This window comes from Aspergillus ibericus (assembly GCF_003184845.1).
Source record: "Aspergillus ibericus CBS 121593 unplaced genomic scaffold BO80scaffold_43, whole genome shotgun sequence".
Lineage (NCBI taxonomy): Eukaryota > Fungi > Ascomycota > Eurotiomycetes > Eurotiales > Aspergillaceae > Aspergillus > Aspergillus ibericus.
In genome coordinates this window covers 228,666-255,355 of record NW_020292141.1, presented here as the reverse complement: position 1 = coordinate 255,355, position 26,690 = coordinate 228,666, and the positions used below count along the sequence as shown (strand labels likewise).

Here is a 26,690-nt window from a genome sequence, read left to right as displayed (position 1 = left end):
CGCATGGCACGCGTTCGATATTTATAGCAGCTAAAAAGAGGCCCATCGCCATTAGGTAAGCCTGCTGCCAGCCATTTAGACCAATCAGCACTGCAGATGACGCGGTGTTCTATATATGGCATAGTCCCTGCACGAGCTCTGTGGGGAAATGCCCGATGGGGTTAGCGGGCCAGTCACGGGCTGGGTGAGTCAGCCAGGGTCTGTCCAACCGCGTCCCACCGGCGCTGCCAGCCACTTCCCAGCCCGCGGGTTTCTGCACCAATCAGCGGACGGTCACCTGCAGCGGCCAACAATGGCTTCACCGGTTGGATTGTCCCACTGCAGCAACACCGCAGCATCCAATGGTCGGCATGGCTGCATCCACTACAACTGGGCGCTAAGAGTAGTTAGTACACAGTAGTAGTGACTGCTGCATGGCACTATCTACTATCTAGTATTTACTATCTATCTATCCTCCTCATCTCTGATTCTCTGCAGCCAGTGCTTGGCGGATGGGTTCATTTGCTGGAGTCGTTTGTCTCAGATCCATTGCCAGCCTCCCGCCAGCCAAGCATAGACAAACTTCATTACCACCCGAAATTTCTGCACGGAGTACCGAGTACAGAGTCCATCCTATTGCTTGAGTGACTGACTAGTTCATGGCGGTGGCTCCATCCCGAAATGACCGCCGAATCATCCTCCACTTGGTCAGTCCCTCACGCATCTCGACTCAGCCATGAGCCAACGCCCTGCTAACTTGGTCCTTGCTCCCCACAGGATTATGACTGTTTCTACGCCTCGGTCTTCGAGGTGGAACAGCCCGTGCTGAAAACCCTGCCGTTGGCCGTTCAACAGAAACAGATCGTAGTGACCTGTAATTATGAAGCCCGCCGGAGGGGGCTGCGCAAACTCCAGTTGATCAAGGAAGCCAAGCAGATCTGTCCGGACGTCGTCATCGTCTTGGGGGAGGACCTGTCCAAGTTTCGCGATGCATCAAAAGACATTTTTCGCTACATCAGATCCTTCGTCTGGGGGGAGAGGGTTGAACGGTTGGGGTTTGACGAGGTACGTTTGCGACAGACCTGGTTTCAATCGGACCGTTTCTCCTGATTGTGATACACGCCCATAGTTGTTCTTGGATGTCACCGAGATGATCGCCTACAACGTTGATCTGCTGAACCGCCATGATCTGGAACACTCATTCTTTCACCTTGACCGCCTGGAACCCACTGTGGGTTTCACATATGATGCCACCCGAGTGTGCGGCTCCACCTATCCTGCTGGACCGGATACGACATTCGGGACTGCGCCCTCTGCGACAGCTGACGAAGACGCATCCGAGCTTCGCACCCGCTTGCTGGTGGCCTCGCATTTGGCCGCCTATCTTCGCGGCCAACTGGAGCATCACAAAGGCTACACTGCCACGGTGGGGATTTCGACGTCCAAGCTTCTTGCCAAGCTCGTAGGCAGCACTCATAAACCGAACAACCAGACCACGCTTCTGCCCCCGTATGCTACCACGGATCGAGCTGCGCCCACGAATGTGGTTGACTTTCTCGACGCGCACGAGATCCGGAAGATCCCTGGGATCGGCTCCAAGCTGACCCAGAAACTCACCAAGTATCTGACAGAGGGCTCAGCCTTGGTCTCAGATACGGCCACGAACCCCGACAGGGTGACCGTTAGGGACGTGCGGTTGTTGCCTGGCATGGGTCCCTCCCTGCTCGATCGGATCTTAGGGGGCCCAGGGGCTCCCCGGGATATCGGCGCGCGGGTATGGGGACTCCTCAATGGCGTAGACAATACCGAGGTCATCCAGACCGGAGATTTGCCAACGCAGATCAGCATCGAAGACTCCTACGGTCGCCTCGACACCCTGGACGGTGTCCGCAGAGAACTGATTTCACTAACAGGGAGCCTACTCCGTCGGATGCGGACGGATCTGACGGAAGAGGACAACGGATCTGACAGCGTAACGGACCTGTCCTCGGAGACCTCGAGACACCCAGGGCTGTCTAAAGTCCGATGGCTCGCTCGGCCTCGGACCCTGCGGCTGTCCACACGACCCCGGTCCACCACTGACGGCGCCCACGCTCTTCATATAGGTAGGATCTCGCGCTCGGCCCCGTTGCCTGGCTATGTGTTTCATGTCGATGAGAACGTGGACGCGCTGGCCGAGCGACTGGTGCACGACCAGCTCCTCTCCATGTTCCGCAAGCTTCATCCGGAGCGGTCGGGGTGGAACCTGCGCTTGATGAATGTTGCCGTCACTAACATGGTCGAAGCAGCTGGGGATCAGAAGCAGAGTAGCGGCCGCGACATTGGTAAGATGTTTCAAAGTCAAGGATCGCGGCGCAGAGACGCCTTTACAGAGCCGGAGACTGCTTCCGAGAGCGGCCCATTGAATCTGCAGCATGGGGAAGCCCTACGCCCTGTATATTTTCCAGCTGCTCCTCCAGTGGTGAACGATGCCTGGGAAGAAAGCGACGGGGAAGACACTACGATGGCTTGTGTAGCATGTGCAGTGTGTGGCGCATTGATTCCGCATTTTGCCCGAGATGCGCACGAGGTGTTTCATTTGGCTTCTGACTGATCTTGGACCTGGAGGGCGTGGTGGCAGATTATGTACATAATGAATCATGAAGGATCCCTCCGTAAGCGCCGGGGGCTTGGCGTTGTCCGCGACAACCAAAGGGGGCCAATGATTCCCCCCGTCTTTCCAGACCCTGTCAATCCCTCCTCCTCCTCCTCCAGCTTTCTTCCTCCGCCTTTTCTGTTTCCCCTCCGCCGCCACCACCTTCTCCTTCTTTCGTTGTTTCCCCCTCGTCCTCCTCCCTCTCCTCCTCCCTCTTTCGTTGCACAACGATCGCTTTGTTCGTTTGTTTCTCTTGTGGGATTCCCTTCATTCCTTCGCAATTCCCGCCCGCCCGCCAAGGCGGCTGCGCCCCCAGCCAAGCCAACACCCGTCGTTCGTTGTTGTCGGGATCCCTTTCCACCTCGTCTGGAGGGGAGTCGTTCTGTTGTCGCGCTCACCTCTGCGCCTAGTATATTCCTCGTGAAGGCGTGGAACTCGGAGAAAACTACGCATCTCCAGCCATCCACAAATTCCTATCTCCGGTGTGATCCGTCATACATGATCGGAGCGCGAGCCAAGATCTCGACCGGGTCCATCGTCGCGTGAAGGGACGGGTTTCCACTTTTCGTCGCTGCCTGATGCTGGGGCTCCAAGGGGTCTCCTGGATTTCTTCTTCCTTTCTTTGTTGATCTCTCCAACATCTTCAATCGGCTGGATCACTCGCTGCCAGCCATGCGGTTCCTTACTTATACTCTCCCCCTCATTGCAAGTGTAATATCCTTGCTGGGGGTTAATGTGCAAGGTCAGTGCGGTGCACTCTGGTTGTGATCCGGGCTAATTTGTCTTTGTGCAGCTCGATCGCAAGCCCCCAGTGCTATCCGACATGTTTCCACTCTGGACCATACAACAATCAAGACGCTCTCGCATCGGGTCGATCATCTGTCCAATTTCGACATCGTCTTTCATCTCCACGATAATGACCAGCGGATCAAGCTCGAGCTTGAGCCGAACCATGACATCCTGGCGGAAGATGCCTACGTGCAGTATCTTGACGCGGACGGCAATATTCGACGGGAAGAGCCCATTGCGCGACACGAGCACAAGGTCTTCAAGGGGAGGAGTCTGCTCGGTCGAGGCAAGGGCATGTGGGATCCCGTCGGATGGACGCGGATTTACTTGAAGCAAGACGGCCCACAGCCACTGTTCGAAGGAGTGTTTAGTGTCAACGGTGACAACCATCACGTCGAACTCAAATCCACCTATCTGGAGAAGAAGCGCGACGAGGATGTCGACATTCTGGACACACAAACAGACTATATGGTCTTCTACCGGGACTCGGACATGGTGCGTCTGCATACAGAACTCAAGCGCTCATCGCTCGGGTCGACTTCGTGCCAAGCCGATAAGCTGGGATTCAACACCGACCCCAATCACCCTGTCTTGCAATCCTTCGGTCAGCCAGATACCAGTACCTGGGGAGGGATGTCTTTGACGTCGATGTTCGGCCTCAGCAAGCGGCAATCGGACATTGGGAATGTGACGGGTAATGCCGGTGGAGTGAACCTGCAGACGACCATTGGCGATACTTCGGGCTGCCCCAACACGAAACAGGTCGCTCTGATTGGCGTTGCAACGGACTGCTCATTTACTGGTTCCTTTAGCAACGAAACGGCCGCCAGAGAAGCGGTCATCAGCATTGTCAACAGTGCCTCCAGTGTTTACGAAAAGGCGTTCAATATCACCATCGGTCTGCGGAATTTGACAATCACCGACAGCTCCTGTCCGGACAACCCTCCCGCTGCTACCGCGTGGAATATGCCTTGCTCCAGCGGGAACCTTACCTCCCGACTCGACCTCTTCTCCAAGTGGCGCGGAGAGCAAACGGACGACAATGCCTATTGGACCCTGATGAGTGATTGCGCGACCGGAAACGAGGTCGGACTGTCCTGGCTGGGCCAACTCTGCAATTCCGATGCGTCTACGGATGGCTCCAGTACGGTCAGCGGAACCAACGTCGTCGTTCGTTCCTCCGGCGCGAGCTGGCAAATCTTTGCGCATGAATCCGGCCACACCTTTGGGGCCGTGCACGACTGTGATTCCCAGACCTGCGCGGAGGATCTCGAGGCCACGTCGCAGTGCTGCCCGTTGACCTCTTCCACCTGTAACGCGAACGCGAAGTACATCATGAACCCGACGACCGGCACGGACATCACCGCGTTTTCGAATTGCACCATCGGCAACATCTGCTCTGCCTTGGGCGGCAACAGCGTCAAGTCCAGCTGTCTGTCCGCCAACCGCGACGTGACCACGTACACTGGCAGCCAGTGCGGTAACGGGATCGTCGAGTCTGGTGAAGACTGCGACTGTGGCGGGGAAGAGTCCTGCGGGGACAACCAGTGCTGTGACGCCACGACGTGCAAGTTCAAGTCGGGGGCCGTGTGCGACGATTCCAACGACAGCTGTTGTTCGAGCTGCCAGTTTGCTGCAGCTGGTACGGTGTGTCGGGCCAGCCGCGGAGCATGCGATGAGGCCGAGACCTGCAGCGGCAACTCGAGCACCTGTCCGACGGATGCGTTTAAGAAAGACGGCACCGACTGCGGCAGCAGTGGCTCGGGACTGAAATGTGCCAGCGGCCAGTGCACTAGCCGGGACTACCAGTGCCGCAGCGTGATGGGCACCCTGCTGCACAGCAACGATACGTATGCCTGCAGCGCATTCAGCTCCTCGTGCGAGCTGATTTGCACGTCGCCAAAAATTGGCGAATGCTATAGCGTCAACCAAAACTTCCTGGACGGCACCCCCTGTGGCGACGGCGGGTCGTGCAGCAACGGCGACTGCAAGGGCCAGAATGTCGAGTCCTGGATCAAGAACCACAAGGGCATCGTCATCGGCGTGGCCTGCGCCGTGGGGGCTCTGCTCCTCCTTGCCCTCTGCTCCTGCATCCTGGGGCGCTGTCGCCGGGCGCGCGCGCCCCAGCCCGTGCCGCGTCCAGCATACGGGGGCTGGACCGGCCCTATGCCCCCGCCGCCACAGATGAACCAGTGGCCCGCGCGAGGCTATCAGGGGCTCGGCAATGAGCCTCCGCCGCCCTACCCCGGAGCGGCCGGCCAGCCGGTCCCCCAGTACATGCCCGCGGGGCGATACGCCTGAGGGAGTTTCCCACCGCCGCCGATAAATCTTCGATCTAGTCTTGCATCATGATCCTGTGAGCGCTATTTCTTTCTTCATGTTGACGATTGACATTCTGGTGTACTCCCGGCGGCGCTACCGAGGTTGGGTGGGTCGGATTGCATTCTTTTCTTTCTTTTCCTTCTTTGGTTCTTCTTGCCCATATTAGACGGGGCGTGGTATATTATCTTGGCCGTGTACAATGATTGGTGCGATCCTACCTTGTTTGATCAGTAGTCACCCGACTGACGCAGTAGACCAAGCCATAGCTAGTTTGTGCTTGTAGATGTCAGTATGTATGTATTTTGATTAAACAACAGCGGATTCAAAGGGCAAACCAAACAGAACTTCACGATAAATACCAGAAGTGAAATCGATTAGCGCCACCATGCAGAGGAATCAAACCAGGACCAACACCAAGGAGAGTATTAGCACCCCTCTACCAACAACCAGATACAAAGTATAGAGTATAGAGTACCAACAACCCAACCCCTACTTCCTATCTCCCCCCAATCTCCATCCCCCAATTCACAAGCACGAGACCGAGAGAGAAAGAATAATCACTGCCAACAAATCCCCACAAACGCCTCACGCGTCACACCCCCCACACCCTCCAAATCAAACTCCTCAATCATAGCCCTCAACTCCTCCTCCTCGAGTCCCGTCTCACCCAACTCCCTCGCCACACGTCTCAAATCCTCCAAATCAATATACCCTTTCCCGCCCTCATCAAACAGCTCAAACGCGCGCAATATCTCATCCCTCGGATCCCGTTCCAGGATCTTCAGCGCCGTGACGGCCTGGAACGCAGACAGGGGCATGAGCAGATTACTCGGGTGTTGGGGGTTCGTGATACCGCCGGATTTCTGCTGTGGGGGTTGTTGGGCGTTGGGTTGGGTGGATTGGTGATGGTGGTGTTGTTGTTGGTGTTGCTGTTGTTGCTGTTGTTGTTGGACTTGGGGGCGTGGGACGCCGTAGGTGGTGAGGAGGGAGATGAGCTCTTGTTTGGGGAGCGTGAAGCCGAGGGCGCGAAAGGCGACGCGGAGTTCGTGGTAGTCGAGGTGGCGGTCGCGGTCGAGGTCGAAGAGGGTGAACTGTATTTTACCATCTCGTTAGGGTCTGATTGGGGGGTGTGTGGTTGTTTGTTTGGGGAGGGAGGGATTGGAGGGATTGGGGCGCACCGCTTCGTTGATCTCTTCGCGCTGCTCCTCGGTTAACCGGTTCAGAGGATTCGTGTCTTGTGGGGAGGAGCCATGGGGTTGGGAGTGCATGGGGGGAGCTGGGGGCGCTGGGGGCCCGCCTAATGGGGCCTGAGAGCTGGATTTGGGGTCGGCGAAGTCGGCGGTGGTGGTGGCGCCGGGGGCGCCGGCGAGACTGCGGTGTCGCGAGAAGGAGGAGGCGTTGAAGGGGAGGGCGTTGGTGTTAAGGGAGCGATCGGGGAGTTTGCCGGAGGCGTAGGACCGCGTGAAGGGTTGGGTGGAGGAGGCCATGGTGGTTGTTTATGGGGGGTGGTGATGAGGGAGGGAGGGAGGGACCCCGACCGTGGTCGGTGGGGTGGAGTAGGAGTGTAGGAGAGTCAATGAGGTGGGTTGGTTGGTGGATGAGGGGTTTGGATCAGCAAGGAGTAGGATGGCAGGTGGGATGGGATGGTTGCAATGGGGGAATTGGATGGTGGATGGACGGCGTTGGAGATGGAGATGAATTGAAGGAGAGGAACAACAGGAAAGTTGGCCGGAGTGGGGACACGATGGGGACGCGATGATTGGCGGCCGCCGCTAGTCTGGAACACCAGGTCAACCTGACCAGCAATCTAAATTCTACATATGGAGTAGTACGGAGCAGTAAACTGCAGCATGATAATGTAGATGTATCTGCTGTCAAGAGCCATTTCTGGCTGATCAGCCCCTATTCATACTGTTCGAGATATGCCTTCTTCCATAGCCATATATCCAATCGCCATGTGTGGTGACTCCCGTGATGAGCAACTGCTAGACGCAGCATAGATTGACAGACAGGGCCCTGCCATGTATCTAGCAGACTGGCGTAATGTCCAGACCTAACGTAGATGCAATTCTTTCAAGCATCCAACGCTAGTCTTGGGTCGTAACTGCCAAGGGCAACCAACCCGATGTGGTGCGCTTCGATATCGCGATGAGGCCCTCGCCTACATTACTTATGCAGGAAGCCGAGTCTACGGCAAATCCGGGTCTATCTGATACCCCAGGTCCCGATCCTCGAGGAACGCCCGTCCCTGGAGTTGCTCCGGAAGGTACTCCTGGGCCACCTCGCCATTAATGTAGTTAGGGTTGTACTTGTATTCCTTGCCGTATCCGAGCTCCTTCATCAGTCGGGTCGGCGCATTTCGCAGATGAATCGGGATGGGTAGCCCGGCAACGCCCGGCTCTGCCAGCGCGGCGAACGCATTGTTCAGGCCGCGGTACGACCGCGTGCTCTTCGGGGAGAGTGCCATGGCAACGGTCGCGTGTGCCAGGTTGATCCGTGCTTCTGGAAGCCCGATCTTTTCCACCGCCGAATGGGTCGAGATGGCAAGTGTGAGCATGCTGTTGTCGGCTAGCCCAATATCCTCCGACGCGACAACAATAAGACGTCGCGCAATATAGAGCGGGTCTTCTCCCGACTGGATCATGCGAGCCAGATAGTACAGCGCCGCGTCGGGGTCGCTGCCCCGGATAGATTTGTGGAAGGCGGAAATGGTGTCATAGTGCTGGTCCCCAGCCCGGTCATAGACAAGCGTCTTGGTCAAAGCCCGCTTGATCTCGTCCTTGCTCATCCCTGGCCGCTTGGACAAGTCCATGGCGAGCTCGAGGAGATTGAGGGAGGTCCGCGCGTCACCGTCGGCAAACCGGGCCAAGTACTTGATCAACTCCTCGTCGACCAATTCAGAGGGGGAGTACTTCGGTCCTTCCACCCTCAAGGCCCGGTGAAGGATCGACATGATATCTTCATCCGTAAGCTTGGACAGCGTGAATGTCCGACACCGCGAAAGCAAGGCATTCTGCACTTTAAAGGAAGGGTTCTCCGTGGTGGCGCCAATGAGCGTGACCTGCCCGCTTTCCACCGGCCCCAAAAAGACATCCTGCTGTGACTTGGAGAAGCGATGGATCTCGTCGCAGAAAATGATGGTCTTCCGTCCCGTCAGGCTCAGTTCACTTTTCGCTTCGGAGAAGATCTTCTTGCACTCCGCAACTCCAGTGCTGGTGCTGTTGATCTCGACAAATCGGCTCCCCACCATCGACGCAATCACCCGAGCAATGGTTGTCTTCCCCGTCCCCGGACCACCCCAGAGTATCATACTGGGAACCCGATCTTGCTCAATGAGTCCGCGGAGTACGCCGTTCGGACCTACGAGCTCCTGCCCGCAGACCTCATCCAGAGTCCGAGGGCGCATCCGTTCCGGCAGTGGTGCTGCCTTCTGTAATGCGCTCACCTTTGGTTTCTTTGGCTCAACTTGTGACTGGCCGGTCTCCACTCGATCATATACCTCCGAGGACTTGGCATCGTGCGTCGTTGTCCGCTTGCCATTGACGTTGCGCAGAGGGGAGGAAGTGACATTCTGATCTCTCTGGCCGTTCGACTGAGTGGAGGCTTTCCGAGCGGAGGTTGGCTGGAAGAAGCTGGGAACTTGAGCCTTCTGAGTGGCGGGGGTCTCGCCTGAGCTGGATGGCTCCTCGATGAAGTTCTGACAGTCGGAATCGATGTGATCGTTAATCTTCAGGGACGACACCGGCTGGCTACAGATGGGGCAGGACACCATGATGACGAAGGCTCATCCGAACCGTCAAGAAAAGCACTGCCAGCAGGCTGGATGGAAAACAGCTCGCCCGTGGCGGCCATCGAGTTGATTGATCGGATCGATTTGCCTCAAACGCGTGAAACGCGCGCGCGATAAAGCCGGCTGACTAAGAAGCATGCCTGCGTGCCTGAGGACCCTGCGTCATCTCAGAGCTGGTACAGTCGAGACCAGGATGCTGCAGTCTTAGAGAGGCTATAGACTGAACACTAGCAATTGCTTCATTTGCAGTCCGCGACAAGAGTGAGTTGACTCCTGTGCATTGAAATGGAGGCCCGGTCCGAATGCGCCGTTATCGTTGCAGTCGAAGGTTACTACCGAGGACTTGCTGCAGATCCCCCTCCAGTAGGGATACACATGCCGGTCAAGGCAGCCAGCAACCGATTCAATCGATATCTCCTCATCCATCTAGCCAGCGCTAATCTTCTGTACGGCACAGCATCCGCGTTGAAAGCGCCCAATCATTCCATCGCCATACCCGACAGCCGCTTATCAGCGAGCTCGGCCCAGCAAAGCACGCAATAATAACGAATAACCTCCGCCCACCAAACCGAGTCCCGCCGCAGTCTCCGGATCGGCCTTTCTCGTCGTTCGGGTCACTTTTCCTCCTCCACCTCTCCCCCAATCCACCGGCGCAGCTGCCTCTATGTTACCTGGCTACCGTGCTGCCACCTTTTCCACCAGAGCCGTCCAGTTCCAGCGCTCTTCGCACGCGTTCCTGCGCCCCTCAACCCCGGCCTTACCCCGCCATCCTTTCTCCAGAGCCATGTCGGCCACCACGGCTCGTCCCGACCCTTTTCGACCGGCGGCGAGAGTCGCCGGCCAGAGACAAGATGTCTGGTGCGATGGCGCGAGAGCCTCTTGGAATGCTCTTCAATGTGTCTGACAGTCGCAGGTCCATTGTCAATGAAGCCGCCGCTGCCTCCCCCGTCCAGCCCATTGTGAACATGGGACAGGGTTTCTTGTGAGTGATAATGTGCCGGTTCAGGATGACGGGGACTTTCTGACCAGGCCTCATTGGCAGTGGCTACAACCCGCCGAAGTTTGCCTTGGACGCCGCCAAGGAGGCCCTGGACCGTGTCGACTGCAACCAGTACTCCCCGACTAAGGTACAATCGGACTGCAAGACATGACGATCGGAGACAATTGCTGACAGTCGATAGGGACGTCCGCGTCTCAAGCAGGCTCTTGCCGAGGCCTACTCTCCCTCCTTCGGCCGGACCCTCAACCCGGAGACCGAAGTCACCATCACCACCGGTGCCAACGAAGGTGGGTTATACTGGGCTGTTTGCGCGGCTTCTCGCTGACGGTGTCAAGGTATGCTGAGCGCATTCATGGGTTTCATCGAGCCCGGCGATGAGGTGATCATCTTCGAGCCCTTCTTCGACCAGTGAGTCCAGCTTGTCAGTAATCGGGATCTGCTCTGACGCCCCTCAGGTACATCAGCAACATCGAGATGCCCGGTGGTGTCATCCGCTATGTCCCTCTTCACCCTCCCAAGGACGGCGCGACGAGGACCTCCCCCGCTTCCGAGTGGACGATAGACTTTGAGGAGCTGGAGAACACCATCAACGACAAGACCAAGATGATCGTAAGCTGCCCATCTTTATCTGACTGATCATGCTGCTAACCAGTCTAGGTTCTGAACTCCCCGTAAGCAGACTCAAGTCTCGACGTGGAGCATTGACTAACAAAGTGTAGCCATAACCCCGTTGGCAAGGTCTTCTCGCGTGCTGAGCTCGAGCGCATCGGAGAACTCTGTGTGAAGCACAACCTTATCATCCTTTCCGATGAGGTCTATGACCGCCTTTACTACGTCCCTTTCACCAGAATCGCTACCCTGTCGCCCGAGCTCTATGAGCGCACCCTCACCGTCGGCTCCGCGGGCAAGGCCTTCTACGCCACTGGCTGGCGTGTCGGATACCTGATCGGCCCTGAGCATCTGATCAAGTACGTGGCCGGTGCGCACACTCGGATCTGCTACAGCAGTGTGTCTCCTCTCCAGGAAGCGGCCGCTGTTGCCTTTGAGCAGGCCGACAAAGTTGGTTTCTGGGACGAGAGCCGGAACGAGATGAAGAAGAAGATGGAGCGTTTCTGCGAAGTCTTCGACGAGCTCAACATTCCGGTGAGTCACAAATGGAGAACCCCCAAGACCTCCACTAACCTCCACCTCAGTACTCGGACCCCGAGGGAGGCTACTTCGTCCTCGCCAACATGTCTTCCGTGAAGCTCCCCGAGGGCTACCCATTCCCTCCCCACGTTGCCAGCCGCCCTCGCGATTTCAAGCTGTGCTGGTTCCTGATCCATGAGGTCGGCGTGGCAGCCATTCCTCCTACCGAATTCTACACCGACGCGAACGCCCACATTGCGGAGAATTATCTCCGTTTTGCCGTCTGCAAGAATGACGATGTGCTGGAGACTGCGAAGGAGAGGCTCCGCGGCCTGAAGAAGTACATTGCGTGAGGAGGTGATGGAGATAGTCGGCAACGGATACCTAAAGCGAACCTGAATAGCCGTCAACGGTCTGGTTCAAAAGTATGCAGGAGTGATAGAGCTACCGGTTATTGGACTTGGAAAAGGTAAACTGAAATAGAAAGTTCATCTCATTTTCATATTGTACATTGAGCTCGTGCCATGCGTCCAACCAAACGACCATATTTCGTTAAATTACATCAGATCAATCTCCCTTGGCTTCGTATCGTTCCAAGCTGTCTTCTTACCCCTGGGTTTCTTTCCGTCAACCGAGCCGTTAACAGCTCACATCTCTCACGAAGGAACATCAGGCAGACCAATCCGAACAGTCACCGCCCTTGGGCACAGAAACCAGCTGCACCCAAGGATTCGCCCAATCTTTGGACCCGGCAAGCACTCGAGGACAGGGGATTTACTCGTTTATTCCCTCGATCTCCATATCGCCGGTGCCAGCACCGTCCCAGCCGTCTCCCCGTCGAAACACACGCCGATCTTCCTCTGCTACCTCGTCAAACCCCTCTCCCATCATCCGCTTGTTCGCATCCGACACGGTCGGGTGGGTCGTTCTAGCCGCGCGAAGAATCCAGTACGTCGACTCCAGCGTCTCAATCATCCGACAGAGCCCTCTACCCCCCAGGGAGCCCAGGAGCCGGCGATACTCCGACCGACAGACGAGATCCGGACAATTGCGACGATTTCTCCCATCCCAGTCCGTCTCACATGCATGTCTTTCACCCGTGATGAGACCCTGGATGGTCACATTGAACTCCTGAAAGACCTGATACCGGACTGCAGTCAGGATATGTTCTGAAGTGGGCACCGATCGCAATTTGTCGCGGATCAGCCGGAATAGATAATCGACCAGTTCGGTGACTTCCAGCGTCACTAGCGAGATGGGCGGGTTAGTAATGGGGAGACTGAAGGACAGCAACGACGTACTGAACAGACAAGTCGCGAGGACTCGGCGGAACCGGTCTTTTTCAGCCGGATCGTCGAACTTGACGACATACACCACTCGGCTGGGGCACCGCACCGCCGTCTTGTCCTCGGGTAACCCGGCTTTCACATATTCGGCCCAGTCGGCGAACACGAAGTAGTCGCCTTGTCTGGCGTTCATGTTGAAATACACGGCTTGGCGATGACGCTCGGGCACGTCGTAGGCGTGGAGACAGGGGATGAGAGGGGGCCCGGCTCGCACTGCCTTAGGGATCGAAGTCTCGCGACATGGATGACGAAAGACGAACTGTCCACAGTACAGCCAGTGCATCTTGATGTCCTCGAACAGGTGGACTTTGCTGCAATACCGGATTTCGGAGTATGGGCCGCAGCGCGGGCAGATCACCGTGGCTCCATCCCACAGGTTGCAGCGTTTGTCACAGTCGCTTTTGGCGCAGGGAAAGCCGTGGCTGTCGAGCTGCCAGAAGAATCCCTCCGGTTTCTGCGTGGACAGGGTGCCTTGAGTGTGTGCAATTGTCTGCGTGGGCATGGAGGTTGAGTGTGTGCTACTTGGTGAAGGGGGCGGAGGGGGATGTGCATGACTGCCGATGACCTGTGATGGCTGTACGTTGCGTGAACTGCTGGAGCTTATCTGGCAGCAGTGCTCGGCTCCTTTGGTGGATGGCTCAGATGTCTCTGTGGTCTGGGGACTGAGTGGCAGCGCTATGTTGGTCCATCCAGTGGATGTGGTACTGTTCGACTTGGGTGTAGCTGTGAAGAGACTCTGGGTTTCGGCAACTGAGCCCGAGCCCGATACTTCTTGGTCGGTTCGACTGGCAGGCCTCTCGATGCTGCATCGATGCTGCACGCATTCACTAGATACTTCCCGTATGGGCGACAGCTTGGCCTTGCCTGCGCTGGCACTCTTGGGATCAAACCCAGCTGAATCTTCAGCTTCCTTGTTAGCCTGCTCAGGGAGCTCTGTCGATGCCGCTTCCAACTCACTCAAGCTTTGGCCTGGGGCCGTAGGTGCGGGATGTGAGGGCTTCATGTCGACGGAGGCCGATGTGGGCTGAAGAGAGTTGCACAAGGGACCGCTGTTTGGTGCTGGGGTGGTGTTATTGCTCACGTTGCGTTTGCCTGACAGCACCGTTGCATAGGACGGGCTAATCACCGAGTCTCTCGCCTTTGACACCGGCTGGGGAACGCGTGGAGTCGGCACCAGCTCAGGCACTTCATTGCCAGTCACTGGATCGACTCTGCCGACCCGCCGTTTGCCTTTGATGTCTAACTTTTTGAGGGGCTGAATCAAAGCATCACGCTGGTCACTACTGTCTGCAGTGCTATTTTGGGACGCTAGGTTGCCTCGGTGCTCCGGCTCGGTAATCACAGAACTGACCATCTCTTTACATGCCTTGGCAGCATCCACGGCCTTGGAGATCGGGTCACTGCCCTGCAAGTGTGAAGTGGTGCTCGAGCTGTCCTCTTGTCCTGACGAAGAAGACGAGGCGCGACTCCGAGTTTCCAGCTCGGTTGGGGCCTTTTTGACCAGCTCATGTCCATCTGACAGACCAGAATCCTGAAGTCCAGTGATACCACCCCTCATGTCACCCAGCAAGAGTCGCTTCTTCTTGTTGGCTTTCTTCTTCTTGGTCTTCTTCGATGCCGGAGCAGGCTCCATCTTGACAACTGGGGGGTCCATCACCGGCCTCTGGGCATCAGCCTGCTCGCTTGACGGCTGTTCCTGTGAAGAAGCCTCTGTCGGGGACGTGCGTGTGATTGTACGCGCGCGTATGAGGTTGATGGCGTTTGACCGTGCCTTGTTATCTTCACTCTTGCCTTGTCCTTGTCCTTCTGCGTCTGACGGACCAGTTAGTATGTCTTCCTGCATTGTGAGAGTGAACGCGGGGAAAAAGAGGGTCAAGCTCAGGATTTGCTTACCAGGACGAATATTATCGGAATCCTACGAATCTCTGTTTGTATTCATCTCAGTGCACGGGGTCTCTTTGCTTGTGGTTCCCGTGACCTGTGAAGCGAGGTGCAGTGAATTGGCCCAGCTGCTGGCGTTAAGGACTGTGTCTTTATGGCACTCGGTCGGTCGGTCGGTTGGGTGCAAGAAGTGGCTCTACGATGCTTATGGGCTTAGGTGTTGAAGGATGTTGCGTGAAAGGGTCTTTGCATGATCTGTTGACATCCTTCCCTGGATCTTCCTCTGGGCGGATCCTTCATATCGCGTCCGGGATTTCCCGTGGGTAACTGACGGACTCTTCACTGGCACAAGTCAAAGCACGGAAGAATACGGTTGCTAAGAGTGAAGGATCTAGCTGTGCAGGTCTGGCATGGCTTTTGGGTCAGGTCTCAATTGATAGCCGTGGTGTGTCTGAAGTAAGTCTACAATCACTATGTTGCTCTACCTCTAGCTTTGAGAACCCTCTTTTATGACGCACCTTGCATCGTATGGATGGGGAGTTATCCCTCCAGTAGCAGGAACGCTCCTCCATCCGGTGATGAGTCTCGGTTGTTCCCTCTATCAAGTGATGATATGAACTGCTTCCTCTGTCTTATGAATTAGGTCATATCACTAATGAGCTGCATGCGATCAGATAACATCAAAACATTCACCCTTGCCTGGCTTCTACTCTCGTATGCATCTCTAGAGGCGCACGGTGGCTGAATCAGTCATCAAGGTATATGCACCTGTCTACTACATTCAAGTTTGATCCCTCCACCTTGGGTTACAAGAAAGCTAGAAATGGCTTGACCCACCAGATGATATCATCGTTTTTAGAATAATACGGCCATATAATTCTAGTCATGTTCTGAGAGCCGTCATGTTAAGCGCTGGGATCGGCTACGGAAGTATTGTTGGCTGTGGCAGCGATCATGCGTCTGGCAGGTGAAACCGCTGTCAGGTTCATATGACCGGGGCTAGAGAGAGTCTGAGTCTGTCTAAAATCGGAAGATTGTGGTGTCCTCTCACTGGGCACGAATAGGAGTCCTGCGAGGGAAAAGTGTAGCGGAAGCTGAGACACTCCTGATTCAGATGCCGGAGCATGTCTCTCCACACTGTCACCCTGCCACCACGTCACCGCAGCTAGCCTGGAGAAGCAGCAACTTCACTCGTTACTTTAAGTCAATCTATTCAAGAAGATGGCTCATTCGTCTGCTTGGTTAGTGGGCGTCTGGCTGTCTGCCGTCACGTGCTCCGTTCCACCACATTTAACTGAACCCAACCCTTCTTCAAGCGCCATCCTGTTGACTTTCGTCCGGTTTCTAAATTTAACATTGGCGAACATAAACTTTGTTTAGCTTTCCTCAGGCGCAGTGGTATCTGCAGCTCCGAACCAGTCAAGCAACGTGCAATAAACTGATCCCAGCAACATCCTGCACCGGGAAGCGCCAACCCCCCAGGCACTAGGCAAAGAGCCATTGGGCGTTGACACGGCCGATTGCAAATATCCGGCCAGCTGCCTGATTGATGTCGCGACGCTGTGGGTTTGGTCGGTGCTGGCTCAAGGATTGGACGACAGCGCTGTATGCTAAGCGCCGACCCGGGGCCTATATTTGGCCTGCCCACAAGAACTCTGCAGAACCCGATTGAAATAACCTCTGCCTAGAAACCTAGCGCCAGATGAAACTTGCCATGCAGATCCCACCGATCAGCTGCAGCTTATGGCTCTAGGGTTTGCGTTCCTTGTTGGCGCCGCGCACTCTCAGTGGCTACCGTTGGTTGTGTCTTCAGGCCCAAACAAGCGGTCTTTGTGTTTGTCGATTATTCACCTCGTCACAATGAGAATCGGTCTGCTGGTTCCCTCGTCCATAATAAGGTGGGGATACCCTTCGCTGGAGACAATGTCACTGTTTTTCTTTGTTCAGCTATTGTTTCCTCGTGTTACTCTTTCGTTTTCTTCTGCACACGGCCGATGGTGTCTTTCTTTCATCTATAGATTTGGACATGCGATACTTCTAATTAACGGGCTGCATTCTGTTTGCTTGAAATAATCGCTGCTGGTCAGGATTATTCTCTCTTTGGTATCTTCTCTTTGCTCTTTCTATATCCTTGTCGACGATAGACTTCTTTTTTCGCAGACTCAGCTAGCTGAGCGCTGTTCAGACCTATTTCTCCGTTCGAATCATAAGGCCATTCGACATGGTTTTCTCAAGCTCTGGTCGGAATATGTTCCCGCTTCTTCCCCCCTACGGCGTCCATGATCCCAATGGTGTCCAGGGTCGGGTCATTCCGCTGCACCCCGATGGCTCTACGCCGTACCTGGGTCTGCGGGCGCGTCTGTCCCAAGTGTGGCTTAACCGCTGGACCGTGTTGCTGCTCTTGGTCCTGGCCCGGGTGCTGATGGCTGTCACAACCATCAAGACAGACATGGGTCGCGCTAAAAGCGAGGCCCTCTCGGCATGTACAAGCGTGGAATCCATGGGCGATGCGATGGTCTCCATGCCCCATTACCTGGCGGAAGGGGTCAACGACCTCACCGGAGACATGGTCGATGCGGCCGTCGATGGCCTCCAGATGATGCTGATGCTCACCTTGACGGGCGTGGAAGAGTTGATCATCTTCTTCATCAAAGTGATGTACCAGACTTATCTGTGCCTGTTCACGCTCGCCGTGCAGGGCGCCGTTGAGATTGGAGTCACCTTGATCGAAGATGCCGCCGATTTTCTGAACTCCACGGTCAAAACCGTGGGGAAAGACATCGCTAAAACTGTCGATGTATTCGAGGATGCCCTCAATGACTTTATCAAACTCGTGAATGTGGCCGCCAGTCTGGCCGGGTCGAGCGTGCCGTCACTGAATCTCACCAGCGAGATCGACAAGCTGGAAGATGTACACCTACCGTCGTCGATCGACGAAGGTCTGGATAAGCTCAACAACTCCATTCCCTCTTTTACCGAAGTCATGAACTTTACTGAAAACGTGATCCGGTTTCCCTTCGAGGAAGTCAAGAAACTCGTCAACGAGTCCCTGGGGGACTATACATTCAACACCTCCGCACTTCCAGTTCCCGCGAAGAGGAAGCTGAGCTTCTGCGATGACAACAACGGGATCAACTCATTCTTCGCCGGGGTCACGGATCTGATCCTGACAGCCCGCAAGATCTTCATCGCCGTGCTCATCGTCGCTGCGATTCTCGCCTGTGTCCCCATGGCCTGGCAAGAGATCCGACGCTGGCATACCATGAAAGAGCGCTCTCAACTGGTCCGCAAGGAAGCGCACGATCCCATGGACGTCGTCTACATCGTCTCCAGACCCCACACCGCAGCCATGGGGATCAAGACCGCCAGCCGATTCAGCAACAGCCGCCGACAGACCCTCGTGCGCTGGGTGATCGCCTATGCCACCTCCCCAGCGGCCCTATTCGTCCTCTGTCTCGCCCTGGCCGGCCTCCTCTCCTGTCTCTGCCAATACATCCTCCTCAGCGCCATCAAGAAAACCGTCCCCGAACTCGCCACCGAGGTGGGCGAATTCGCCGACGAAGTCGTCGGCGTGCTCCAGAACGTCTCCGCGGAATGGGCCAACGACGCCAACAAAGTGATCCAGCACGCCGACGACGAAATCAACGACCACGTCTTCGGCTGGGTCAACACCAGCACGACCGCCCTAAACGACACGCTCAACACCTTCGTCGACAAAACCATCGACGTCCTCAACGACACCTTCGGCGGGACCCTCCTCTACGAACCCCTCCTCGACGTCTTCGACTGCCTGATCGGCCTCAAAGTCGAAAGCGTCCAAAAAGCCCTCACCTGGGTCTCCGACCACGCGCACGTCGACTTCCCCCTCCTCCCCAACGACACCTTCTCCGCCGGCGCCACCACCAGCCTCAACAGCTCCAACTCCTCCGACAGCTTCCTCACCGAAGCCGGCTCCAAAACCTCCAACGAAATCACCGAGGTCGTCGACAAAGTCATCAACACCCTCACCAGCGCCATCCGCACCGAAACCATCATCGCTGCCTGCATCCTCCTCGTCTGGGTCCTCAACGCCCTCCTCGGCCTCCTCCGCGCCCTCACCCTCTTCTGGACCCGCGACAAAACCCGCGGCGAGGGCGGCCCCGCACCTCTCCACTCCCGGCCCAAACCGGGCTCTGCCGGGGGCCGCCCAGCAGACCCAAACGGCTTCATCGACGTGCCGTTGACCAGCCTACCCAGGAATCATCATCCCGCTGCGATGGATGCGCCAGATGACACCGATGCCGCGCGCTCACAACCCGCGCCCCGGTACGAGGTAGCCACCAGCCAGGGAAGCTCCGGCAGCTCGGGGATGGTGGTGCCCCACGACTGGGAGTATCCGGCCGAGAAGGTCGGGTTCGCGGGGCAGCGCAATGCGTTGCAGGTAGACGGGGTGTCGGATTTACGGGGGAGTAGTTATGTGGAATATGGGATGGAGAAAAACTGACCTGTCTACTTATGTACCTTTACCCGTGTTTCTTTATCCGTTCTCGATCTTCTGCCTTGGCCTGTATCTAGGGCGCCCACCTTATACCCATAGATCATCATATCGTCCCACTGCATAGGCTCCCTTCATGGGAACAAATCCCTAACTTCTGGCCTTATGGGGCCAAAGGCCTTCAGTAGATGAAAACTGGCCAGGGTAGAAGTAGATAGATAGGCAGCACGGCGAGGGAACCCATGGCATCACGTGACCTACGCCGACCAGGTACTAGGCAATCCTTTTTCCCTTAGGCGTCGTGGGCGTCCTCCTGTTTAATGCCCAGACCGCCTCCGCCACCGCCAGCCCGGGTTTTGTTGTGCTTGCCTGAAGCGCCCGCAAGGAGAGAGTACTAAGTAGCTTTCGCAACTCCCTCCCCGGCCGTCTTCTATAGCCATGGCTCAGAAAAGGTCTCGTTCCCTCTGCAGCGATACAAATGATACCTCGAGTATGATACCGGATTCGGAGCGCGGCGATTCCAGTGAAAGCTACACTGATGAAGAAGAGGACCCTGTAGAGTGGTCCCCTGGCGATGGGGTCTGTCCACCATCGTCGGAGTTCCTGGCCCATTATAGAGCCAGCAATGATATCTGGAGCCGTGCAGCATCAACCCAGCCGAATGATTCTGGATCCATTGTTGGCATCCTTGAAGCCTTCCTGCGAATGCTACGAAACGTTCCACCCTTTTTTGATCATCCGCCGAAAGACGTTCACGTTACAGGCGGATCTAAAACTCCATTAATTCTACGGTCATCGTTCCGCCTGGGAACAACGGATAACATGGACTGCGACCAGCACTGGAAGTCTTCGGACTATTTGCAGTGTCTTGGATTCTTATCACCCGTGACGTACAATATGACTACAGAACTTCAGCAACCCATATCTCTTCTATCCTCACCCCTTCGCCGCGGGCACCTCACCAGTATTACAATGGCATGGTCGTACATAATCTCATGTCGTTGGGTCGAGATCTTACAAGGGGCCGGCTGGAAGTGTTCGATCTCTCATGACCGAGATGTTCAGTTGGCCGACGATTTCTGGGATATAGTGACGCGAAGCCGTTGGCTAGCTCGCTCGGAGACCAGGAAGGGTATACACTACTCTCCATGGATGCTGAAAGATAGAAAGATGAAGCCAGAGAAGCAGTACGTTCCTTTCAGTCATCGAACTCCAGAATCAGCTAATACACCAGGTTTGCTAATTTCCTAGGTTCAGTAGCGACGACTGGGTAGAAGCTCTTCCTAACTCATCTCTCGCATTTGATATACTCCTGAAATTCTGCACTAGAGAAGGTCTTGAGGCGGAGCTTCTGGTTGGTCTCGCCTCAGTTCTGATGCTCACATCACGAAATACACCCCCGCCAAAACTGAGCCCGCCGACAATTATCCCTCAATCATCCACGCCCCAAGCTCCCGTGCAGTCGACCAAACAAGATGGCATCCTCTATAAAATCTTTGATTCGCTGGACAGAGCTATTTTTCTCAGCTCCACGCAGGATGCTTTTGACTCCTTGATCTGTAGCGCCTTCTTTGATCCTTCTGTCCCATGTAATCTTCTTGGGGCTTCGTCCCTAGGTATCAAACGAGTGTTGTTCCCCTCGGGTGAGCTGGACAACCAGAGATTGCTACATGTCATTGTTAAGCAGACGCCACACCTGAGTCCTTTCTGGGCTGCTGCCATCTGCACAAATCAGGCAGCATCGCTACTGCGCTTGTCCCTCAATCGGTTGCCACCTCTTTGTCTGGCAGCCGCATTCTGGACCGACACTATCCAATCATTCCTCCAGGTGGCATACCAGTCTGACAGCCCAGCAAATTTGGAGTCGTTGATCTCTCGTGCTACTGAGTTTCAAACATCTTACTTTTGCCGGCCTATGGCATCCGTACCATGGTCACCTTCTCCTCCATTCGGTTCGACGACCCTGACCAACATTAGTCTAGAAGTCAAAGAGCACCTAGAGCATGGGCACAGGCCTAGATCATGGCAGATATACTGGGTTACTAAATCAGGGTCGGAGATTCCTGCGACTGCACGATATCAAATCAACCCTCCGAAAGTTGAGATAGTCCCATGCGCTGACGGCAAGGAGCCTTGCGAGGAGTAAGTATAACGGCCTTTTCATCACCATATCTGCTGACGGTTAAGGTTGCAATGTCCTGGAAGGGAGGCCGCTGACGAACAGTCGTGGAGCGCAACATCCCGCTTATTTAACTGGCATCGAGATTACGATGACGGCATTTGGCTCGATGATGGAACCAAAAGCATTGAAGCTATTCGTCGCATGCAAGTGCATCCGTGGATTGCGAATCCGTTCGAGGATAATGGTCAGGATGATCCGGTCGAAGACGAAGATAATGGTCAACAGGTTCCTACAGAGTCTATCCTGGACTGGTATGCGGAGGTCGAGAGGTGTCAAGAGTTGGAAAATCCCGCTCTTCCATGAAGATCTGTCCTATTTGTGTCAACGGCAAGCTATTCTACCCCGACGAGGATGTCGGTTCTAGCCGGTATTCTTTGTTGTTGGGGATGCTATTTCAATTCCACGGAGGAAGGTGATGATGTTGACGCTATCTAGGCCTCGCAGATTGCGAAGGTAACAACGATTGAGCAAAGCGATCCCACACATGATCCTCGCCGACCAGCAAACCAGACCCTCCAACATAGGTTATCATACACGACAGAGTCCACATAAGATCTCAAGCGATGGCGACTTGGAACCGACCGAGTGTCCCTAGTTAGGGTCGCTTGGCGCAGGGCTACTCTCACTGGTCTCTCCGCTGGATGTATCACCGCCCGCTGTTCCTGTATCCTGGTAGTCCGCCTTCTGGGCCCGTGTGACATCTCTTTGCCTCAGTCCCCCGAAGTCTAGGTTATCCCTGACGGCCGGGTGGGCTTTGCAGGCATAACACATCCGCCGGCCCCAATTATTCGACCTTTTGAAACATCCGCCGGTGACCTGGCATTGCTTCCATCGATTTCTGCAGCGAGGCACGGGGCAGGGCGCAGTGTTGTGCTCATTGTTAGCATGAAGACAGACATCGCACGTTCCTCGCAGGCCAGAACTCGCAGACATGGCTCAGGTCGACTACTAGGCACTGGGCATGGTCAGCTCGCTCTACTTGAGGCGTTGGGCTGGGATGGCATGTGCCCTACCTTTGCCTACCTCTGTCCGATGTATATATAGAGGGCAACGGTGACCAACGCGAATATAGTACCCGGTGGGTGGAATGACTTCGAGGGGCTGGGTGGATCTGGGTTTACTTGAACAACTTTTGTATCACGAAGAGATAGAATCGCACCAAGAATAATGGAGTCCTTGGTTCGTGTGTCCAGGACATCATGGGAGGAGGCACATTTCAGCCTGCTTTTATAGACCATTCCACTCCCCCAGGCTTGCAAGGCTTTGCCGCCGGGCATTCGAAACGGCCAAACGTCGCCTTGCTCCTTCAGCCAACGATTCTCTGCGGCTGAACCAGCTGCACCCTGTGATCTCCCTTTAGCCGCCGACACCTGTGAGGCTGAGACCGTGCAGTACAACTTGCACCCGACAAGGCTGAGACGGACTCCGTTTCAGAGCGCTTAGTCGATTGTTCGCTCTGCCGTGTTGGTGCATCCTATTGGGCGGGGATTCATCTATTTTTCTTTTTTTTTTTTGTAGATGTCGCGCTTATAGAGGTAGAGATCACTCCAATCCACAGAACATCCCGAGACGTGTAAGCTGCCATGATAGTCCTCAAGAGGTCTGGTCGGGTAGGGGGGGGGGAAAGGAAAAGGGTGGGTGCGCTCAAGGGAGCACCGAATCGCGCCTGTATTGGCAGGTGTGCAGACGGCGCCCTTTTTTTTGCCATGCCGCGTTCTAAGGAGAGAGTTGAGGAGAGGTTCAGGCTCAGACTGCTGTTGGAGGGATAAAGCCGTACAAGCCTCCCCCCCCTCCATCCCTCTTCCGCTGACCGGAGGTACTCCACGTTTTGTGACTTGGAATGGGGTAGATACAAGCACCCATTCCATCTCATCTCATTTATTCTAGCGTTTGGTCTGGGTGGACAATCGGGCATAAAGCGAGTCAACCTCACCTCGTCTCGTAGAATACTACGAGGGAGTTGACTGCAATTCCTGTTGATCCTGTATTCAAACATTCATAGTAGTAGTAGTAGTAGTAGTAGTAGTAGTAGTAGTAGTAGTAGTAGCTCAAACCAAAGAAACTCCTTCCTGCCATTTTTCTTCCTACTCGGTACTATGACCAATTACCTCCCAAATGGCGAGCAAGAACCACAGACCGGATCTAGACACCACCAGCAATTATCATTCATCTTCCGCAATAATTCACATCTGAAGCCCCATCTTATGTATCCATCACCCTAGTCCTTCCCCTCCACATGCCCCAAAAGCGAGCCAAAACATAATTGAACTCACAAGTAAACTCCCCCTTCCCTCCAGGAACCCCAACCATGTGCCAAATTTCCCAGCCGCGGCACCAATAGATTTAGCGCCCTCGCGTGCATCGCTCCATGTGCCGGCGGGAGAATCCAACCCAATCCCCCGCCCACGTTGAATAAATCCCTCGGCAGTGAGAGTGACAGTGATGTACTTCGGATTCCGTGCATATTGCACAGAGGAAATCACTGCATTAGACACGGAGGTAAGATGCCACTGAGGGGGCGGAGAGTGGTCATGTGCGGGGATCGCTGGACCTGGATGGTGGTGTTTGGTTTCTTCATGGGGGAGGTTCTGCAGGTTGAAAAGGTTAGTGTGAATAAGGTCAGTGGAGGTGTAGATCACGTCAGTGGGTGAAGGGGTTCCCCGCTTTTCTCTTTACTTCTCTTTTGTAGGGAAAGGGTTGTTTGTAGTGGTGTTGGTGATGGGTAGGGAGGGATGGGGTTGGTGCTTGTGTAGTTCGTACTGGGTGTGTTGGATGCTTTTGTTTGGAGATGGGATGGGATGGAAAGGGTCGTTCGAGATGGCTGGATATGACCAGACTGTCGAGGTAGAATGTGTTGGAGATCTGTAGGTCAACTTCACATAGGGTGACCTTGACAATTGGCGGGTTAATCTCGCTGTGCAGTCTCCGCAATCAGGTTACATCTCCGGTGCGCTGGCAGAGACACTTGTGCAGGCTAACATCGCAAAGACAATGCTGCTGAATCCAGGCCTTGGGCCATCGACATCCATCGGTGCTCCGCACTGCTGGTCCGAGGATATAGCTAGCTGGGTGGAGGCGAGCACGATATAAAAGCCGGCATGATTTCTCTCTTCTCTTGAGATCCATTCTCGATTGCATTCTCACTTACATTCCCAATTGCATCTCAGTTTGAATCGATCAAAATGCTCACCAAATCGCTCCTTGCCACTCTTCTGGCCGTCTCTGTGGCCACTGCCTCCCCCATCACTAAGCGGGATGCATCAACAGTCTTGTCCGACTTGAAGACCATTCTCTCCGACGTGGAGACGCTGGAATCCGTCGTCTCCACCTGGGATGGCTCTCTTTTGACCGCTCTGACCATCCTGACCGACTACAACAACCTCAAGAGCGCCTTGGACACGGCCATTACCGACACCGCGGCCACCTCGGCCCTGAGTGACTCTGACAGCAGCAGCATCACCAGTGAAGTGCAGACGCTGGGAACTACCATTGTTGCCACTCTGGACACCATTATTGACAAGGTGCGTTCTCAATTCCGGACGGTGATGCACTGACGATATGCTGACGAGTCTGATAGGAATCCGTTGCCGCGTCCGCCGGTGTCACGAGCACCCTCCTCTCCTCCATTGAGACGCTCGAGACCGACACCAACACCCTGGGTGCCGATCTTGAGGCCATCGCTACCTCGACCGATGCGGAGACCATTGCCTCGGTCTTGTCCGAGGTGGATGCGGCTTTCTCGAGTGCTGTGGCGGCGTATTCTTGAGAATTGTGTACAAGTGGATGATATATAATGAACCAATTGATGGCTCGTTCAGATTGGTTAGCGACAAATCCGTGCCGTAGATTAATCCCGGACTCGTCGTCATATGTATGTCGTGTAGGGATGAGTAGTCTCAACGCTTCATCATTCCAATCCTAGTTCTCTTGTGCCTTCAAGTACGGTGTACTGCCAACCATGCCCTGGAAAAAACATGCCTGTCCCTTTTGCCCAAAGAGATTCAAAATAACAGGTGATCTCTGGCACCATCTCGCCTCATATACCGGGGAGTGGCGGATCCGCGCCGACGGGAAGCACGATGTCCTGCAGATCAACCAACTATTTGATCCCGGAGCCATTGACAACAGCCCGTATCGATGTCCATCTTGCCGGCAGATTATCTTCGGGCGCCAACGGTTTCAGGACCACATCCGCGCTTCAGCCCATGCCAAACTCATCCCGCGGAGCCCTGACTGGAATCGTTGGCAAGGGACATGGGACCTCCTCATTACCGAAGAATCGGTGAAGATCCGTCCCACCGCGGTACCGTTTCTGCGTTTTCCGTACGGTCAGTACTAGTCCTCTGGTGTTGTTGACTGCCGGATCGTTTCCTAACCCCTCCCATCAGACATCCGGATCATAATATACCGCTTCATCTTGGTCCATCAAGCGATCGTTATTCGATCTGAGCCCAGTGTGGACATCACACAAGATCAGTTCCGACTTCGGCGCCAATATAACCCTTCTGGCAATCCCCTTGCCCTATTGATCGCGAACCGGCAAGTATATGAGGAGGCACGGATGGTCTTCTATTCCCTCAACGCCTTCTATTTCCTCTACAGCAGTTCTGTCCCCATCTTTTTGGTGGGAATTGGGCGTCACAATGCAGTATTTCTGCGCACTCTGCATTGGAATATGGTAGCACCGACGAAGAAGTACCAGCAGACGAACAGCTTTCAGCAAATGGCCAAGAACCAAAAGGCGATGATGCGGTCGTGGCTGGTTCCTTCATCTAAAAAGGATATCTGGAATGATAGACAGATGTATGTAGAGCTACAGAAGGCGATTCAGTGTCATCTTCCAGGGGAAAATGTCGTTCGACGGTGGGATGCCGGGGACTTGGGCGTGTGGTTGGGTTGGCGGGTTCGCAGACGGTTCACGATGCAGGTGGACTTTCAGCTTGAAGATGCGGTGACAATGGGGGAAGTTTCGTTTGAGTTGAGGATGCAGAGGAATCAAAGGAATCAGAGAATGTAGTGGGTGCGGGGCCACGTTGAGAAAGGAAATGCGATGGATGAGAATGAGAATGGGAAGGAGAAGGAGGATAGTGAGAGTGAGAGTGAGATGACAGACAAGAACATTGAGATGCAATCAAACAGGGTCACCTGATCCCCTCGTCGTTTC

At 55.1% G+C, this 26,690-nt stretch overlaps 11 protein-coding genes across 11 annotated transcripts; 7 read left to right on the top strand and 4 right to left on the bottom strand.

The window, feature by feature from the left end:
- Positions 1–638: 638 nt before the first annotated feature.
- Positions 639–2,572, top strand: BO80DRAFT_363698 (putative DNA polymerase iota; the record flags this gene model as incomplete). The annotated part of the gene is made up of 3 exons (XM_025716116.1): positions 639–686; positions 757–1,044; positions 1,109–2,572. 3 exons carry the CDS (start codon positions 639–641, stop codon positions 2,570–2,572), a joined length of 1,800 nt encoding a protein of 599 aa, XP_025571967.1.
- A 714-nt stretch (positions 2,573–3,286) lies between these two features.
- On the top strand, positions 3,287–5,704 carry admB (ADAM family of metalloprotease ADM-B; the record flags this gene model as incomplete). Its single annotated transcript, XM_025722261.1, has 2 exons — positions 3,287–3,356; positions 3,408–5,704. 2 exons carry the CDS (start codon positions 3,287–3,289, stop codon positions 5,702–5,704), a joined length of 2,367 nt encoding a protein of 788 aa, XP_025571966.1.
- A 204-nt stretch (positions 5,705–5,908) lies between these two features.
- cdc31 (putative cell division control protein Cdc31) lies at positions 5,909–7,404 on the bottom strand. Its single transcript, XM_025718098.1, has 2 exons — positions 6,904–7,404; positions 5,909–6,816 (listed from the first exon to the last, which is right to left on the bottom strand). Exons 1-2 carry the CDS (start codon positions 7,210–7,212, stop codon positions 6,283–6,285), a joined length of 843 nt encoding a protein of 280 aa, XP_025571965.1. The 5' UTR covers positions 7,213–7,404; the 3' UTR covers positions 5,909–6,282.
- Positions 7,405–7,588: 184 nt separating this feature from the next.
- On the bottom strand, positions 7,589–9,581 carry BO80DRAFT_428099 (ssDNA-dependent ATPase MGS1). The gene has a single exon (XM_025720172.1). The coding sequence runs from the start codon at positions 9,495–9,497 to the stop codon at positions 7,914–7,916; it is 1,584 nt and encodes a 527-aa protein (XP_025571964.1). The 5' UTR covers positions 9,498–9,581; the 3' UTR covers positions 7,589–7,913.
- A 598-nt stretch (positions 9,582–10,179) lies between these two features.
- Positions 10,180–11,996, top strand: BO80DRAFT_363590 (kynurenine--oxoglutarate transaminase; the record flags this gene model as incomplete). Its single annotated transcript, XM_025716111.1, has 9 exons — positions 10,180–10,373; positions 10,429–10,497; positions 10,558–10,642; positions 10,697–10,802; positions 10,851–10,923; positions 10,971–11,124; positions 11,173–11,186; positions 11,235–11,658; positions 11,709–11,996. The coding sequence occupies 9 exons, from the start codon at positions 10,180–10,182 to the stop codon at positions 11,994–11,996; spliced, it is 1,407 nt and encodes a 468-aa protein (XP_025571963.1).
- A 421-nt stretch (positions 11,997–12,417) lies between these two features.
- Positions 12,418–14,832, bottom strand: BO80DRAFT_363571 (uncharacterized protein; the record flags this gene model as incomplete). Its single annotated transcript, XM_025716109.1, has 4 exons — positions 12,418–12,890; positions 12,945–13,920; positions 13,999–14,455; positions 14,510–14,832. The coding sequence occupies 4 exons, from the start codon at positions 14,830–14,832 to the stop codon at positions 12,418–12,420; spliced, it is 2,229 nt and encodes a 742-aa protein (XP_025571962.1).
- Positions 14,833–17,091: 2,259 nt separating this feature from the next.
- prm1 (pheromone-regulated protein PRM1) lies at positions 17,092–19,353 on the top strand (the record flags this gene model as incomplete). The annotated part of the gene is made up of 1 exon (XM_025718097.1): positions 17,092–19,353. One exon carries the CDS (start codon positions 17,092–17,094, stop codon positions 19,351–19,353), a length of 2,262 nt encoding a protein of 753 aa, XP_025571961.1.
- A 429-nt stretch (positions 19,354–19,782) lies between these two features.
- On the top strand, positions 19,783–21,829 carry BO80DRAFT_448239 (uncharacterized protein; the record flags this gene model as incomplete). Its single annotated transcript, XM_025721657.1, has 3 exons — positions 19,783–20,531; positions 20,596–21,486; positions 21,532–21,829. 3 exons carry the CDS (start codon positions 19,783–19,785, stop codon positions 21,827–21,829), a joined length of 1,938 nt encoding a protein of 645 aa, XP_025571960.1.
- Positions 21,830–21,905: 76 nt separating this feature from the next.
- Positions 21,906–22,705, bottom strand: BO80DRAFT_414350 (uncharacterized protein). Its single transcript, XM_025718096.1, has one exon. The coding sequence runs from the start codon at positions 22,457–22,459 to the stop codon at positions 22,118–22,120; it is 342 nt and encodes a 113-aa protein (XP_025571959.1). The 5' UTR covers positions 22,460–22,705; the 3' UTR covers positions 21,906–22,117.
- A 1,829-nt stretch (positions 22,706–24,534) lies between these two features.
- BO80DRAFT_414349 (cell wall mannoprotein 1 family protein) lies at positions 24,535–25,292 on the top strand (the record flags this gene model as incomplete). The annotated part of the gene is made up of 2 exons (XM_025718095.1): positions 24,535–25,047; positions 25,104–25,292. The coding sequence occupies exons 1-2, from the start codon at positions 24,709–24,711 to the stop codon at positions 25,290–25,292; spliced, it is 528 nt and encodes a 175-aa protein (XP_025571958.1). The 5' UTR covers positions 24,535–24,708.
- Positions 25,293–25,484: 192 nt separating this feature from the next.
- On the top strand, positions 25,485–26,675 carry BO80DRAFT_467671 (uncharacterized protein; the record flags this gene model as incomplete). Its single annotated transcript, XM_025722878.1, has 3 exons — positions 25,485–25,854; positions 25,915–26,477; positions 26,544–26,675. 3 exons carry the CDS (start codon positions 25,485–25,487, stop codon positions 26,673–26,675), a joined length of 1,065 nt encoding a protein of 354 aa, XP_025571957.1.
- Positions 26,676–26,690: the final 15 nt, after the last annotated feature.